The sequence below is a fragment of the Carcharhinus amblyrhynchos genome, chromosome 20 (assembly GCF_965287045.1).
Source record: "Carcharhinus amblyrhynchos chromosome 20, sCarAmb.v2.hapA, whole genome shotgun sequence".
NCBI classification, from domain to species: Eukaryota; Metazoa; Chordata; class Chondrichthyes; order Carcharhiniformes; family Carcharhinidae; genus Carcharhinus; species Carcharhinus amblyrhynchos.
In genome coordinates, this window is record NC_137343.1 from 41,660,009 (window position 1) to 41,679,380 (window position 19,372).

General features: G+C 50.9%; 1 protein-coding gene across 1 annotated transcript in view; it reads left to right on the plus strand.

Annotated features, from left to right (window-relative positions):
- LOC145355955 (solute carrier family 2, facilitated glucose transporter member 11-like) overlaps positions 1 to 19,372 on the plus strand; it is a 66,877-nt gene continuing 47,505 nt past the window's right edge. Inside the window, exon 1 of the mRNA XM_080208468.1 lies at positions 1 to 85. Coding sequence (XP_080064594.1) covers positions 71 to 85 — 15 coding nt within the window. The 5' untranslated portion in view covers positions 1 to 70. The remainder of the gene's footprint in view (positions 86 to 19,372) is intronic.

The window sequence follows — 19,372 nt, forward strand, 5'->3', positions numbered from 1 at the left end:
GGCCAAGCTATTCGTAGCTTTGCTGCCGCTCACAGTGCCAGGCGACTGGGCTTGGGAAAAAGGAGGCATTATGCTGAAGGAGCTGGTATGGTTCAATTACAATGTGACTCTGCAATTCGATTATAGTTAATACAGCTGATACGGGCACAGCACAGGGGGAACTCTTCTGAAACTCACAGCTACCGGACAGTCTCAACACTTACAAAGCTAAGATGGAAAAGCCTTATCGCGCATCATTACTGCAAATTAGCGGCGATTGGAAGAGCAGTTGCTGTTCCTAGGGATCCTTTCCGGCAAGGTTTGATATCTTTACCGATTACAAGGGGGCAGCTGGAATCAAGTTTCTTGGTGAAGTTTGACTTGTTATTTCTAAATTGTCTGCGATTATTAAGGGGAAGCTTTTTTCAAAATGAGGACTTTCTAAGCTCCAGCAGTTTGTTGTAAGGGTTCAGGCAAGTGGAAATGACCATGTGGCTAAACAAGTCGTCAAATTCCTCGCTGGGCTGTTTTACAGGAGGCACATTCTCGCCTGCCTTAAAACAGTGCAGCCAGAACGTTTGACAAAGGCACACTCCGTGTTCATTCAGGAAGCACAGTGAACGTAGGGTCACCTAGACTGGAAACGTTGGCTCTGTTCTCTCTCTGTAGACGCTGTCAGACCTGCTGAGATTTTCCAGCATTTTTCTGTTTGCGTTTCAGCTTCCAGTCTGCAGTGTGTTGCTTTTGTGAACATAGGGAATGAGTGGCGTTTCTTCTGCTTCACACACTTAGGTGAGGCTGAAGCTCAGTTTGCAGATAGGAAGGGTCCTCAGTTACATCTCTAAGGATGTTACAATAGCAAAGAATGAAATTATTAGCTGTAATTTCCATCCAAGTGTACTTGTAATGAAACAACTACTGATTTTTCTCTTTATAGAAATGTGTCTATTCTAATGTAAGTTGTTGTTGGGATACCTCTGGAGCTGTGAGCGCTCCCGCTGGGGACAGTGCTCGCTCCGATTGCTATCCAGGGATCTTGTGGGGGAAAAGACACAGGCTGGAATTTTCTGACCTTCACTCCCCGCTGCAAGCAAGGACAGGGAATTTGGCGCGGAGTCAAGTCTCTGTTCACTGCCGGCGGGAACAGCCGGAGAATTCCGCCCACAATGTAGATGCCTAACCCGCACAGGAACATGCTTCGTTACGATGAGGGCAAGCAGCGGCCTCCCATTGATTCAGCTCAGATACGGAGACCACCAGGTGCCAGTCAAACTGGTCGAGCGCCAGTCAGGAGAGCAAGAGACAGAAGAGTAAGCAGAACAGAAATGGCAATGAAAATTTAATCAGGGTTGGAGGTGGGGCTTTAACACAAAAGCTCAAGGGCAGTGAATCTCTGGAATTCTCTGCCCATTGAAGTGGTGGAGGCCACCTCGCTAAATATATTTAAGTCACGGGTAGATAGGTTTCTGATAGACAGGGGGATTAAGGGTTATGGGGAAAAAGCGGGAAAGTGGAACTGATCCACTTCAGATCAGCCATGATCTCATTGAACGGTGGGGCAGGCTCAAAGGGCTAGATGGCCTACTTCTGCTCCTATTTCTTATGTTCTTATGTTCTCAATTCATATTCCCGATCATACATGCAAGATTCCAAACGTGAAATGGAATAAACCAGTCCAGCTGGCCTTATATTTAGAGCTAGACATTGTGGAATAAAGGTCAGACTGTTTAAATCAACTTCCGATGGATTACCGTTAACAGCTGAAGCGTATCGGGCAGGTCTCAGCAGCTCCCTCACTGTGTAGCCTGTGTCTGTAAAATATACTCAGGTTGTATTAGCGACTATTTCAGACAGGGGACAATCTTTCATCCATCTTGGCTCACCTATCCTGTCTTTGTGCAGTTGAAATGAAGCCCATTTGTTGTTATGGATGTGTGTGTGTGCATCTATGTTGCATCTTGTGCATGTATGTTCAGATGTGCATACGTGCATCTATGTGCATGTACACACGTGTGTGCACATCCATATGCACACGTGTCCGAGTACATGTGCGGCATTTTTGATTTGAATTATTTTATCATTGACACACGTATCGGTGAAAAGTATTGTTTCTTGCATGCTGTACCGACAAAGCATACCATTCATAATGCACAGGGGAGAAGAAATGGAGAGGGGGCAGAGTATAGAGTTACAGTCATAGTTAGGGCAGGGAAAGATCAACTTAATATATGGTAGGTCCATTCAAAAGTGTGTGAATGTGTGCACATCTGTGTATTTGGATACATGTGTGCATGTTCTTGAGTGCATATGTGTGTGTGTGTACATGTTAATCAGGGACAGTACAATGAAAGGCTAATGATGATAGAGACACAGAGTTTGAACTGAAGGAAATTTTGCGGTGCTGAGATTAAAGTTTGCAGGATTATGTGAGTGAGATCCGGTGATGTATTTCACTGTCTCGTTCTCCTGGATTGAAGCAGCTGAATTGTAGAATGCAAAGGGCAATGCAACGCAACAAGTTACTGTTCAGCCTCACTGGCCATTTGCTGCTGTGGGAACACTCAAAGTCTCGGTGTCTGCCTGACAACTTGTTATAACATAAGAACATAAGAAATAGGAGCAGGAGTAGGCCATCTAGCCCTTCGAGCCTGCCCCGCCATTCAATAAGATCATGGCTGATCTGTCGCTGCTCAGTTCCACTTTCCCGCTTTCTCCCCATAACCCTTAATCCCCTCTCTTATCAAAAACCCATCAACCCGCGTCTTAAAGATATTTAGCGAGGTAGCCTCCACCACTTCAACGGGCAGAGAATTCCAGAGATTCACCACCCTTTGAGTGAAGAAGTTCCTCCTCAACTCCGTTCTAAACCGCCCCCCCTTTATCTTGAGGCTGTGCCCCCTAGTCCTACTGTCTTTTTTGAGCGGGAAGAGTCTCTCCACCTCTATCCTATCCATCCCATTCATCATCTTATACGTCTCAATGAGATCTCCCCTCATTCTTCTAAACTCTAATGAGTACAAGCCCAGTTTATTCAGCCTCTCCTCATAGCTCAACCCCCTCAACTCCGGTATCAGCCTAGGAAACCTCCTCTGCACTCCCTCCAAGGCCAAAATATCTTTGCGCAGGTGCGGCGCCCAAAACTGCACACAGTACTCCAGCTGCGGCCTCACCAATGCCCTATACAGCTGCAGCAAGACCTCCCTACTTTTATATTCAATCCCCCTCGCTATGAAGGCCAGCACCCCATTCGCCTTCCTGACCTCCTGTTGCACCTGCAAGCTGGGTTTTTGCGACTCATGCACAAGGACCCCGAGGTCCCTCTGCACCGTCGCCTGCTGCAGTTTTTCGCCCCGTAAGTAATAGTCCTTCCTACCATTCTTCCTACCAAAGTGGACCACCTCACACTTGCCAACATTAAATTCCATTTGCCATTTCCTGGCCCATTCGCCCAGCCTCTCCACACCCTCCGCACAATTTGCCGTTCCCCCAATCTTGGTGTCATCAGCAAATTTCGACACCCTACACTCGGTTCCCTCCTCCAGATCATCTATATAAATGGTAAAAAGCTGAGGCCCCAGCACCGGCCCCTGGGGCACTCCACTAGTCACCATCCGCCAATCCGAATAGCACCCGTTGACCCCCCACTCTCCGCCTCCTATTTGACAACCAACCCTCTATCCACGCTAACACCCTACCCCCAACTCCATGTCCCTCGACCTTCTGCAATAACCTCTTGTGAGGTACTTTGTCAAACACCTTCTGAAAATCTAGAAAGACCACATCCACCGGCTCTCCTCTATCCACCGCCCTAGACACATCCTCATAGAACTCCAGTAAATTTGTCAGACACGACTTCCCCTTAAAGAAACCGTGCTGCGTCTGCTCTATCAAGCAATTCCCTTCAAGATGCCTCGCAATTTCCTCCTTAATGACAGATTCTAACATTTTACCTACCACAGACGTTAAACTAACTGGCCTATAATTCCCCGCCTTTTGCCTGGCACCCTTCTTAAACAACGGCGTAACATTAGCCGTTTTCCAATCATCCGGCACTTCCCCGGAATCCAGCGACGTCTGGAAAATAACCACCAAGGCATCCACTATCACCTCCGCCATTTCTTTCAGAACCCTCGGATGCATTCCATCCGGTCCTGGGGACTTGTCCACAATCAGCCCCTCCAGTCTGTCGAGCACCGCCTCTCTAGTAACAGTAATGTCATTAAGACCCTCCAGTCCTACCACCTTTCCATCGCTAACATCCGGCAAATTATTCACGTCCTCCTCAGTGAAGACAGAAACAAAAAAGTTATTCAATACCTTAGCCATATCCCCATCCCCTACCACTAGGTCCCCTTTCTCATCCTCTAAAGGACCAACATTCACCCTAGCCAGCCTCTTCCTTTTTATATATTTATAAAAACTCTTGCTATCCTTTTTTATATTAAGCGCTAGCCCAGCTTCATAGTTTCTCCTACCCTTCCTTATCAACTTCTTTGTCAATCTTTGTTGACATTTAAACCTCTCCCAATCCTCTTCTCGCCCACTACTCTTAGCTACTCTAAATGCCTCCGCTTTTAATTTAACACTTTCCTTTACCGTTATTCCACCTTCCACGTTCCGTGCAAGTTTCTTAAAGGATAGCTAGTGAATAATTGGTGCTTGTTATTAGAGGACAAGGACAGGAGGATGTCCCATCTCTCATCAGCTCAGTCAAATAATTGTAGGATCTTGCTGTGCACAAATTGGTTGCCACATTTCCCGAAATCATAGACCGTAAGATATAGGTGCAGATTTAAGCCATTCGGCCCATCGAGTCTGCTCTGCCATTCAATCAGGGCTGATATTTTTCTCATCCCCAACCTCTTGCCTTCTCCCCATAAGCCTCGATCCCCTTAATGATCAAGAACCTATCTACCTCTGTCTTAAATCCACTCAATGACCTGGCCTCCACAGTCCTCTGTGACAATGAGGTCCACAGATTCACCATTCTCTGGCTGAAGAAATCCCTCCTCATCTCAGTTTTAAAGGAGCGTCCCTTCACTCTGAGTTTGTGCCCTCGAATTCTAGTCTGTCCCACTAATGGAAACATCCTCTCCGCGGTCACTCTATCTAGGCTTCTCAGTGATCTGTAAGTTTCAATTAGATCTCCCCTCATCCTTCTAAATACCATTGAGTACAGATTCCGACTCCACAACTGCCCGTCATAAGACAAACCCTTCATTCCTGGGATCATTCTTGTGAACCTTCTCTGGACTCCCTCCAAGACCAGCACATCCTTCCTTAGATATGAGGCTCCAAACTTCTCACAATATTCCAAATGGGTTCTGACTAGAGGCTTTTACAGCCTCAGCATTACATCCCTGCTCTTATATTCCAGCCCTCTCGATATGAATGCTAACATTGAATTTACAATGGACTAAACTTAAAGAAAAACTTAGCTGTATTGTGCTTTGGGATGGTCTGAGAACATTGCTGAGTCCTCAATGTAATCATTTCGGAACGGTTCCAACCCACAGAACTGTCCGCAAGTGTGCTTTAATGGTGGGTGTGAGCAATGGGAATGGGACCATGGTACAGAAGGATGTTGGGGTTTATAGAGGGAGAATGGGAATAGGATAGGCCACTCTGCCCTCGAGCCTGTTCCCCCAGTCAACTACATCAGAATTACGTGGCTAATCTATACCTGGGCCAGAATTCTACCACGGGAATCAGGGCAGGTGAGGGACAGGCAATGGAAAGGTCCCTTGACATTGGACGGGATTTTATGGTTTCGGGATGAGCGAGGGCTGTAGAATCCTGGAATCCATTTTAGATCCGTTGAAATTTTAATTGACCTAACATCCGCAATCTGGTGGAAAGGAGTGTTCCAAATATCCTGTATTCAGTTTTAAAGGGATGTCGAGAGATAGAGCAGTGCTTAGAAATGGGAAATGTAAGGAGTTTAGAAGGGGTGGTGGTGTGGGAGATGGCCAACAAAACACAAAGAGGCAATCGACGGGGGTATTTATAGGGGCCAATAAACAGGAGTGAAAATAACACTGCTCAGAATGGCTTTGGGAGAAATAGATAGGAAAAACAAGACATTCTGGTTGAGCTGACATTCATTGGAGTTTAGAATAATGAGAGAGGATCTTACTGAAACATACAAGATCCTGAGGGGACTTGACAGGATGGATACTGAGAGGATGTTTCCCTTAGTGGAGAGATCAGAACTAGGAGATACTGTTTAAAAAGGAGAGCGTCCCCATTTAAGACAAGAATGAGGAAGACTTCTTTCTCTAAAAGGGTCATTAGGAATTCTGACCAATACAGAGCAGTGGAGACTGGATCATTGAATATATTCAAAGCTGAGTTGGACAGGTTTTTAATTGACCAGGGAGTCGAAGGTTATGGAGCAGAGTGGAATAAAGTCACAATGGATCACCATGATTTTACTGAGTGGAGCCGGCTCCATCGGCTGAGAGGACCACTCCTAGATTTCTGCTGTGAAGGAAACTGCCCTTTTTAGACCTTGTTTCTTAAGAGGTTCTGACAGTTTTAAATGAGAAAGGCTCACACTCCCGCCCACAGTGTTATGGTTCAGGTCAGAAAATCCAAAGTGTTTTTGGAGCCCTCCTGAATCGTAAGTTTTTGCAATTTGAATTTGGCGAGGATAAGCATGAGATGTTTCACCTCAGGTAGAATTCAAGTGACCCACTAGGGAGCTTTTATCAAACAAAGTTATTTATGAATATAGTTAACATGTATAGTAAGAAAATTATCAAGAATTTTTATCGATTGCAAACAAAAAACAAAACAACCAGTGTAATGTATAACTCTTTCCATTAAGAGTAAAGAGTAAAGAGATATTAATTTATCTCTAATGTGTTCCAATTAAAACCAAAGCCCACAGACACCAAGAAACTCTTTTTACAGGTTTAACACAGCACAGACTAATCCTCACTTCATACTGGGATTGAGGCTGCAGTCAGCACTCCTGAGACTCAGAACAGTTTGAAGACATGACATCTTCCCAAAACACCAGAATATAGATCCTTTACTGCAGGATGGCAAACAAGATGTGCCTTCAGCGAACTGGTAAAACTTTCAAAGCAAAACCGAGAGAGGGCGACTTCTTTTCCAGTTTGCTGCTCAGACCACCTCTAATCCTGCAGCCAAAATCAAACGAAACACAACCCCGCTCACCCCACCCACACAGTTTCTGTTTTCTCCTCTGACTAATGACATCAGCGAAGGCTGTGAGCATGATTTAAATGAAACCTCTCCTAAAGGGGTACTAATATCACAGCACCCCCACCCCCACCCCCATCCACACCCCTGCCCACACCCACACCCCACCCCCACCCACAACTCCTCCCATACCCCCACCCACATCCTCACCCACACCCCCAACCCCACCCCTACCCACACCCCCATCCACACCCATACCCACACCTCCACCCACACCCACACCCATACTCACACCCCCACCCACACCCCCAACCCCACCCCTACCGACACCCCCATCCACACCCACACCCACACCCCCACCCACACCCACACCCCCACCCACATCCACAATGAACCCCCCTCCACACCTCCACCCACTCCTATAGCCACATCCATACCCAAACCCATACCCCCACTCCCACCCAGGCCCACACACACACTCACAGTCCCAACCCCACCCATACTCACACCCACACACACACACACTCACCCACACCCACATCCACACCCCGACCCACACTCCCACACCCCACACCTACACTCACACTTAAACCCACACCTCTACCCTCACTCCTGCCCCCACATATACCCCCACTCCGGCCCACACCCACACTTCTGCTGGATCAATCTTGGTAGCTGAGGAAAACCCGTTGTAAGTTGGTGTTTGTTTTTGACGAAGAGCTAGAATCGTAACAGACGATAGAGGTGAACCGGTGGGATTGGATTGTCCCCTTGTCCTTTCAGATGCCGAACCATATCGGCAATGGAAGGCCGAGGTGGGAATGTGAATACTTAACCCCCACAATACTGAAAAAAAAGCAAGGCTGGGCTTTAGATTCCAATTAGGAACAAGACAAGGAGCAAAGTATTTTCCGATTGGATGGCAGATGCCCTGAATAGGGAAGAACAGTTACAGCTCCTGCTGCGATATTTATGATACTGCGATAGATAAACTTTACCAAAAAGATGAGTTCTTGGAGAATGATGAAGGATGGGTGATGTTTGACAAGATTAGGAGACAAGATTCCCAGTCCATGGAAGAATATATCATGGATTTTGATAGGAGCCGTAATAGGCTAATGAAATTCCAGATGCGGTATTGGCCTTTAAGTTGTTGGACTGTCTGTCACAAATGGATAATCTTTTAGTAATGGCTGAAATATAATTAAGGGGAGCAGCGCCCCTCTTCGATCAAATACTAGCATCATTAAAAAAGTTATTCGGGAAACAATCCTTCCCCCGCCACCTTGTTCAACACAAACCGGAATGCCATAGCTCCCAGAACAGAGGAGTCAATGCTGACTCAATGCTGACTCAATGCTGACTCAATCACATGCCAGACTAAATGGTACATGAAGGCCTTTAAACAGAAACAGTTACATTAATAATAGACCTTGTGTTGAAACTGGATATAACCGATTTGAAAATGGGGAAGGAATATACACATGGGAAACTGATAAAAAGGTGTTTAAATTGAAGAAATGCTGAAGGGATCGTATTTCCAATGTGATTGCCCACACCACTATGGTAAACTACCCGAAAAGAAGAAATTGTGTCTTTGAAATTATACGTGACACAGAATACATAGGAAATGACAGGGAAGAGGACCAGAAAGACATTGTTTTGGTGGCACATAAATTGAGTCCTAGAATAGAATGAGCATCCTGATGATAGACTCTTTCAACTGTGCTGTTTTAGATTGTGGATGTACTTCCACTGTCCGGGGCCAAGACTGACTAAATTGTTATTGAGGGTCTCTTGATCGTAAAGACCAAAAGAGAGTGAAGGAACACAATAGTTCCTCCTGCTTTAGATTTGGAGATGACAACACTCTAACTAATGGTGATACTTCCCTGTAAGATTGCGGGAATCAGTTTATTTACAAGTATAGATGTATTTTCTGGTGAAATGCCTTTATTATTAAGCAGGCCTGTGATGACCATCGATTTGAAACAGGGTGAAGTCGTGGTGTTTGGGAAAACTATGGAGCTACATTTTAAAAGATCTGTCCGTTATTGTCTTCCCTCAAGCAAACTGAAATGATCAGACCAAAGGATTCACGAGGCATTAGTGTCACTAACAGACAATGATGGACAAAAAGATTATTCTGAAAATCCATAAGCAGTTTGGTCACCCAGCACCGCGGAGACTGAGAGCACCGCTGCAGGATGCAGGTTTGCTGGACAGCGGATATAATCTCAGAGCAAATACCAGCCCAGTGTGAAACTTATATAAAATATAGACGGACACCCCCGCGTCCAGTTGTGAGTCTACCATTAGAATGAGATTTCAAGGCAATGGATCTAAAGATATGGGACTCTATCTATTGTACTGTGTGGGCATGGCCCATGGTGATTTACAACAAAGATTTATCTATAATATTCCTATTATAGATCAAATTATGACCCACTGGATTGGAACAGGGGTTGGGGACACCGTCTAATTTTTTGACAGAAAATGGGGGTGAGTTCGCAAATTATGAGTATGAAGATATGTGTGAAAATTTAGATATTGTAATAACGCACGCAGCAGCGGAAAGCCCATTCAGCAATGGCTTCTGTGAAAGAGATGGGATGTTGCATAAAATTTTGGAGGGTCAACCAGGTTGTAAATTGCAGGTTTCATTAGCAGAGGCGACACACGCAAAAACTTTGTTACAAATAGTGGGGGGGCCCATAGTCCATTCCAGCTGATATGTGGCAGAAATCCAAAGTTGCCATCAGTGTTAACAGATGTTCCTCTGGCATTAGAAGGGGCAAGTATTAGCTTCATGTTTTCAACACACTTAAACGCTATGCATGCAGGAAGAAAGATCTTCATTAATGCTGAGGTTTCGGAACGGATAAGATGAGCCCCAAGGCAGAAGAGCGTCAGGGATATGCTTTGAGAAAGGGGATAAGGTCTACTACAAAAGAGTGGAAAGGATCTGGGAAAGTGATGGGGCAGATGGTGAGTTAGATATAGTACAACACAGTAACCAGACGGTGCGAGGCCACTCTAACACAGTAACCAGACGGTGCGAGGCCACTCTAACACAGTAACCAGACGGTGCGAGGTCACTCTAACACAGTAACCAGACGGTGCGAGGCCACTCTAACACAGTAACCAGACGGTGCGAGGCCACTCTAACACGGTAACCAGACGGTGCGAGGCCACTCTAACACGGTAAACAGACGGTGCGAGGTCACTCTAACACAGTAACCAGACGGTGCGAGGGCCACTCTAACACAGTAACCAGACGGTGCGAGGCCACTCTAACACGGTAACCAGACGGTGCGAGGCCACTCTAACACGGTAACCAGACGGTGCGAGGCCACTCTAACACAGTAACCAGACGGTGCGAGGCCACTCTAACACAGTAACCAGACGGTGCGAGGCCACTCTAACACGGTAACCAGACGGTGCGAGGCCACTCTAACACGGTAACCAGACGGTGCGAGGTCACTCTAACACAGTAACCAGACGGTGCGAGGCCACTCTAACACAGTAACCAGACGGTGCGAGGCCACTCTAACACAGTAACCAGACGGTGCGAGGCCACTCTAACACGGTAACCAGACGGTGCGAGGTCACTCTAACACAGTAACCAGACGGTGCGAGGTCACTCTAACAGTGTAACCAGACGGTGCGAGGCCACTCTAACACGGTAACCAGACGGTGCGAGGTCACTCTAACACAGTAACCAGACGGTGCGAGGCCACTCTAACACGGTAACCAGACGGTGCGAGGTCACTCTAACACAGTAACCAGACGGTGCGAGGCCACTCTAACACGGTAACCAGACGGTGCGAGGTCACTCTAACACGGTAACCAGACGGTGCGAGGCCACTCTAACACGGTAACCAGACGGTGCGAGGTCACTCTAACACGGTAACCAGACGGTGCGAGGCCACTCTAACACGGTAACCAGACGGTGCGAGGCCACTCTAACACAGTAACCAGACGGTGCGAGGCCACTCTAACACGGTAACCAGACGGTGCGAGGCCACTCTAACACAGTAACCAGACGGTGCGAGGACCACTCTAACACAGTAACCAGACGGTGCGAGGACCACTCTAACACAGTAACCAGACGGTGCGAGGCCACTCTAACAGTGTAACCAGACGGTGCAAGGCCACTCTAACACGGTAACCAGACGGTGCGAGGCCACTCTAACACAGTAACCAGACGGTGCGAGGACCACTCTAACACAGTAACCAGACGGTGCGAGGCCACTCTGAGACAGTAACCAGACGGTGCGAGGCCACTCTAACACAGTAACCAGACGGTGCGAGGCCACTCTAACACAGTAACCAGACGGTGCGAGGCCACTCTAACACAGTAACCAGACGGTGCGAGGCCACTCTAACACGGTAACCAGACGGTGCGAGGCCACTCTAACACAGTAACCAGACGGTGCAAGGCCACTCTAACAGTGTAACCAGACGGTGCGAGGACACTCTAACAGTGTAACCAGACGGTGCGAGGCCACTCTAACACGGTAACCAGACGGTGCGAGGCCACTCTAACACAGTAACCAGACGGTGCGAGGCCACTCTAACACGGTAACCAGACGGTGCGAGGCCACTCTAACAGTGTAACCAGACGGTGCGAGGCCACTCTGACACAGTAACCAGACGGTGCGAGGCCACTCTAACACAGTAACCAGACGGTGCGAGGACACTCTAACACAGTAACCAGACGGTGCGAGGACCACTCTAACACAGTAACCAGACGGTGCGAGGGCCACTCTGACACAGTAACCAGACGGTGCGAGGTCACTCTAACACAGTAACCAGACGGTGCGAGGCCACTCTAACACAGTAACCAGACGGTGCGAGGGCCACTCTAACACAGTAACCAGACGGTGCGAGGCCACTCTAACACAGTAACCAGACGGTGCGAGGCCACTCTAACACAGTAACCAGACGGTGTGAGGCCACTCTAACACAGTAACCAGACGGTGCGAGGCCACTCTAACACAGTAACCAGACGGTGCGAGGCCACTCTGACACAGTAACCAGACGGTGCGAGGTCACTCTAACACGGTAACCAGACGGTGCGAGGCCACTCTAACACGGTAACCAGACGGTGCGAGGCCACTCTAACACAGTAACCAGACGGTGCGAGGCCACTCTGACACAGTAACCAGACGGTGCGAGGCCACTCTAACACAGTAACCAGACGGTGCGAGGCCACTCTAACACAGTAACCAGACGGTGCGAGGCCACTCTGACACAGTAACCAGACGGTGCGAGGTCACTCTAACACGGTAACCAGACGGTGCGAGGCCACTCTAACACGGTAACCAGACGGTGCGAGGTCACTCTAACACAGTAACCAGACGGTGCGAGGCCACTCTAACACAGTAACCAGACGGTGCGAGGCCACTCTGACACAGTAACCAGACGGTGCGAGGCCACTCTAACACAGTAACCAGACGGTGCGAGGCCACTCTAACACAGTAACCAGACGGTGCGAGGCCACTCTGACACAGTAACCAGACGGTGCGAGGCCACTCTAACACAGTAACCAGACGGTGCGAGGCCAGTCTAACACAGTAACCAGACGGTGCGAGGCCACTCTAACACAGTAACCAGACGGTGCGAGGCCACTCTAACACAGTAACCAGACGGTGCGAGGCCACTCTAACACAGTAACCAGACGGTGCGAGGCCACTCTAACACAGTAACCAGACGGTGCGAGGCCACTCTAACACGGTAACCAGACGGTGCGAGGCCACTCTAACACGGTAACCAGACGGTGCGAGGCCACTCTAACACAGTTACCAGACGGTGCGAGGCCACTCTAACACAGTAACCAGACGGTGCGAGGCCACTCTAACACAGTAACCAGACGGTGCGAGGCCACTCTAACAGTGTAACCAGACGGTGCGAGGTCACTCTAACACAGTAACCAGACGGTGCGAGGTCACTCTAACACAGTAACCAGACGGTGCGAGGCCACTCTAACAGTGTAACCAGACGGTGCGAGGCCACTCTAACACAGTAACCAGACGGTGCGAGTCCACTCTAACACGGTAACCAGACGGTGCGAGGCCACTCTAACACAGTAACCAGACGGTGCGAGGTCACTCTAACACGGTAACCAGACGGTGCGAGGCCACTCTAACACGGTAACCAGACGGTGCGAGGCCACTCTAACACAGTAACCAGACGGTGCGAGGCCACTCTAACACGGTAACCAGACGGTGCGAGGCCACTCTAACACAGTAACCAGACGGTGCGAGGCCACTCTAACACGGTAACCAGACGGTGCGAGGCCACTCTAACACAGTAACCAGACGGTGCGAGGCCACTCTAACACGGTAACCAGACGGTGCGAGGTCACTCTAACACAGTAACCAGACGGTGCGAGGTCACTCTAACAGTGTAACCAGACGGTGCGAGGCCACTCTAACACGGTAACCAGACGGTGCGAGGTCACTCTAACACAGTAACCAGACGGTGCGAGGCCACTCTAACACGGTAACCAGACGGTGCGAGGTCACTCTAACACAGTAACCAGACGGTGCGAGGCCACTCTAACACGGTAACCAGACGGTGCGAGGTCACTCTAACACAGTAACCAGACGGTGCGAGGCCACTCTAACACGGTAACCAGACGGTGCGAGGTCACTCTAACACGGTAACCAGACGGTGCGAGGCCACTCTAACACGGTAACCAGACGGTGCGAGGCCACTCTAACACAGTAACCAGACGGTGCGAGGCCACTCTAACACGGTAACCAGACGGTGCGAGGCCACTCTAACACAGTAACCAGACGGTGCGAGGACCACTCTAACACAGTAACCAGACGGTGCGAGGACCACTCTAACACAGTAACCAGACGGTGCGAGGCCACTCTTACAGTGTAACCAGACGGTGCAAGGCCACTCTAACACGGTAACCAGACGGTGCGAGGCCACTCTAACACAGTAACCAGACGGTGCGAGGACCACTCTAACACAGTAACCAGACGGTGCGAGGCCACTCTGAGACAGTAACCAGACGGTGCGAGGCCACTCTAACACAGTAACCAGACGGTGCGAGGCCACTCTAACACAGTAACCAGACGGTGCGAGGCCACTCTAACACAGTAACCAGACGGTGCGAGGCCACTCTAACACGGTAACCAGACGGTGCGAGGCCACTCTAACACAGTAACCAGACGGTGCAAGGCCACTCTAACAGTGTAACCAGACGGTGCGAGGACACTCTAACAGTGTAACCAGACGGTGCGAGGCCACTCTAACACGGTAACCAGACGGTGCGAGGCCACTCTAACACAGTAACCAGACGGTGCGAGGCCACTCTAACACGGTAACCAGACGGTGCGAGGCCACTCTAACAGTGTAACCAGACGGTGCGAGGCCACTCTGACACAGTAACCAGACGGTGCGAGGCCACTCTAACACAGTAACCAGACGGTGCGAGGACACTCTAACACAGTAACCAGACGGTGCGAGGACCACTCTAACACAGTAACCAGACGGTGCGAGGGCCACTCTGACACAGTAACCAGACGGTGCGAGGTCACTCTAACACAGTAACCAGACGGTGCGAGGCCACTCTAACACAGTAACCAGACGGTGCGAGGGCCACTCTAACACAGTAACCAGACGGTGCGAGGCCACTCTAACACAGTAACCAGACGGTGCGAGGCCACTCTAACACAGTAACCAGACGGTGTGAGGCCACTCTAACACAGTAACCAGACGGTGCGAGGCCACTCTAACACAGTAACCAGACGGTGCGAGGCCACTCTGACACAGTAACCAGACGGTGCGAGGTCACTCTAACACGGTAACCAGACGGTGCGAGGCCACTCTAACACGGTAACCAGACGGTGCGAGGCCACTCTAACACAGTAACCAGACGGTGCGAGGCCACTCTGACACAGTAACCAGACGGTGCGAGGCCACTCTAACACAGTAACCAGACGGTGCGAGGCCACTCTAACACAGTAACCAGACGGTGCGAGGCCACTCTGACACAGTAACCAGACGGTGCGAGGTCACTCTAACACGGTAACCAGACGGTGCGAGGCCACTCTAACACGGTAACCAGACGGTGCGAGGTCACTCTAACACAGTAACCAGACGGTGCGAGGCCACTCTAACACAGTAACCAGACGGTGCGAGGCCACTCTGACACAGTAACCAGACGGTGCGAGGCCACTCTAACACAGTAACCAGACGGTGCGAGGCCACTCTAACACAGTAACCAGACGGTGCGAGGCCACTCTGACACAGTAACCAGACGGTGCGAGGCCACTCTAACACAGTAACCAGACGGTGCGAGGCCAGTCTAACACAGTAACCAGACGGTGCGAGGCCACTCTAACACAGTAACCAGACGGTGCGAGGCCACTCTAACACAGTAACCAGACGGTGCGAGGCCACTCTAACACAGTAACCAGACGGTGCGAGGCCACTCTAACACAGTAACCAGACGGTGCGAGGCCACTCTAACACGGTAACCAGACGGTGCGAGGCCACTCTAACACGGTAACCAGACGGTGCGAGGCCACTCTAACACAGTTACCAGACGGTGCGAGGCCACTCTAACACAGTAACCAGACGGTGCGAGGCCACTCTAACACAGTAACCAGACGGTGCGAGGCCACTCTAACAGTGTAACCAGACGGTGCGAGGTCACTCTAACACAGTAACCAGACGGTGCGAGGTCACTCTAACACAGTAACCAGACGGTGCGAGGCCACTCTAACAGTGTAACCAGACGGTGCGAGGCCACTCTAACACAGTAACCAGACGGTGCGAGTCCACTCTAACACGGTAACCAGACGGTGCGAGGCCACTCTAACACAGTAACCAGACGGTGCGAGGTCACTCTAACACGGTAACCAGACGGTGCGAGGCCACTCTAACACGGTAACCAGACGGTGCGAGGCCACTCTAACACAGTAACCAGACGGTGCGAGGCCACTCTAACACGGTAACCAGACGGTGCGAGGCCACTCTAACACAGTAACCAGACGGTGCGAGGCCACTCTAACACGGTAACCAGACGGTGCGAGGCCACTCTAACACAGTAACCAGACGGTGCGAGGCCACTCTAACACGGTAACTAGACGGTGCGAGGACACTCTAACACAGTAACCAGACGGTGCGAGGCCACTCTAACACGGTAACCAGACGGTGCGAGGCCACTCTAACACAGTTACCAGACGGTGCGAGGCCACTCTAACACGGTAACCAGACGGTGCGAGGCCACTCTAACACGGTAACCAGACGGTGCGAGGCCACTCTAACACGGTAACCAGACGGCGCGAGGACACTCTAACACGGTAACCAGACGGTGCGAGGCCACTCTAACACAGTAACCAGACAGTGCGAGACCACTCTAACACAGTAACCAGACGGTGCGAGGCCACTCTAACAGTGTTACCAGACGGTGCGAGGCCACTCTAACACGGTAACCAGACGGTGCGGGGCCACTCTAACACAGTAACCAGATGGTGCGAGGCCACTCTAACACGGTAACCAGACGGTGCGGGGCCACTCTGACACAGTGACCAGACGGTGCGAGGCCACTCTAACACGGTAACCAGACGGTGCGAGACCACTCTAACACAGTAACCAGACGGTGCGAGGCCACTCTAACACAGTAACCAGACGGTGCGAGGCCACTCTAACAGTGTAACCAGACGGTGCGAGGACACTCTAACAGTGTAACCAGACGGTGCGAGGCCACTCTAACACGGTAACCAGACGGTGCGAGGCCACTCTAACACAGTAACCAGACGGTGCGAGGCCACTCTAACACGGTAACCAGACGGTGCGAGGCCACTCTAACAGTGTAACCAGACGGTGCGAGGCCACTCTGACACAGTAACCAGACGGTGCGAGGCCACTCTAACACAGTAACCAGACGGTGCGAGGACACTCTAACACAGTAACCAGACGGTGCGAGGACCACTCTAACACAGTAACCAGACGGTGCGAGGGCCACTCTGACACAGTAACCAGACGGTGCGAGGTCACTCTAACACAGTAACCAGACGGTGCGAGGCCACTCTAACACAGTAACCAGACGGTGCGAGGCCACTCTAACACAGTAACCAGACGGTGTGAGGCCACTCTAACACAGTAACCAGACGGTGCGAGGCCACTCTAACACAGTAACCAGACGGTGCGAGGCCACTCTGACACAGTAACCAGACGGTGCGAGGTCACTCTAACACGGTAACCAGACGGTGCGAGGCCACTCTAACACAGTAACCAGACGGTGCGAGGCCACTCTAACACAGTAACCAGACGGTGTGAGGCCACTCTAACACAGTAACCAGACGGTGCGAGGCCACTCTAACACAGTAACCAGACGGTGCGAGGCCACTCTGACACAGTAACCAGACGGTGCGAGGTCACTCTAACACGGTAACCAGACGGTGCGAGGCCACTCTAACACAGTAACCAGACGGTGCGAGGCCACTCTAACACGGTAACCAGACGGTGCGAGGCCACTCTAAACAGTAACCAGACGGTGCGAGGACCACTCTAACACAGTAACCAGACGGTGCGAGGACCACTCTAACACAGTAACCAGACGGTGCGAGGCCACTCTAACAGTGTAACCAGACGGTGCAAGGCCACTCTAACACGGTAACCAGACGGTGCGAGGCCACTCTAACACAGTAACCAGACGGTGCGAGGACCACTCTAACACAGTAACCAGACGGTGCGAGGCCACTCTGAGACAGTAACCAGACGGTGCGAGGCCACTCTAACACAGTAACCAGACGGTGCGAGGCCACTCTAACACAGTAACCAGACGGTGCGAGGCCACTCTAACACAGTAACCAGACGGTGCGAGGCCACTCTAACACGGTAACCAGACGGTGCGAGGCCACTCTAACACAGTAACCAGACGGTGCAAGGCCACTCTAACAGTGTAACCAGACGGTGCGAGGACACTCTAACAGTGTAACCAGACGGTGCGAGGCCACTCTAACACGGTAACCAGACGGTGCGAGGCCACTCTAACACAGTAACCAGACGGTGCGAGGCCACTCTAACACGGTAACCAGACGGTGCGAGGCCACTCTAACAGTGTAACCAGACGGTGCGAGGCCACTCTGACACAGTAACCAGACGGTGCGAGGCCACTCTAACACAGTAACCAGACGGTGCGAGGACACTCTAACACAGTAACCAGACGGTGCGAGGACCACTCTAACACAGTAACCAGACGGTGCGAGGGCCACTCTGACACAGTAACCAGACGGTGCGAGGTCACTCTAACACAGTAACCAGACGGTGCGAGGCCACTCTAACACAGTAACCAGACGGTGCGAGGGCCACTCTAACACAGTAACCAGACGGTGCGAGGCCACTCTAACACAGTAACCAGACGGTGCGAGGCCACTCTAACACAGTAACCAGACGGTGTGAGGCCACTCTAACACAGTAACCAGACGGTGCGAGGCCACTCTAACACAGTAACCAGACGGTGCGAGGCCACTCTGACACGGTAACCAGACGGTGCGAGGTCACTCTAACACGGTAACCAGACGGTGCGAGGCCACTCTAACACGGTAACCAGACGGTGCGAGGCCACTCTAACACAGTAACCAGACGGTGCGAGGCCACTCTGACACAGTAACCAGACGGTGCGAGGCCACTCTAACACAGTAACCAGACGGTGCGAGGCCACTCTAACACAGTAACCAGACGGTGCGAGGCCACTCTGACACAGTAACCAGACGGTGCGAGGTCACTCTAACACGGTAACCAGACGGTGCGAGGCCACTCTAACACGGTAACCAGACGGTGCGAGGTCACTCTAACACAGTAACCAGACGGTGCGAGGCCACTCTAACACAGTAACCAGACGGTGCGAGGCCACTCTGACACAGTAACCAGACGGTGCGAGGCCACTCTAACACAGTAACCAGACGGTGCGAGGCCACTCTAACACAGTAACCAGACGGTGCGAGGCCACTCTGACACAGTAACCAGACGGTGCGAGGCCACTCTAACACAGTAACCAGACGGTGCGAGGCCAGTCTAACACAGTAACCAGACGGTGCGAGGCCACTCTAACACAGTAACCAGACGGTGCGAGGCCACTCTAACACAGTAACCAGACGGTGCGAGGCCACTCTAACACAGTAACCAGACGGTGCGAGGCCACTCTAACACAGTAACCAGACGGTGCGAGGCCACTCTAACACGGTAACCA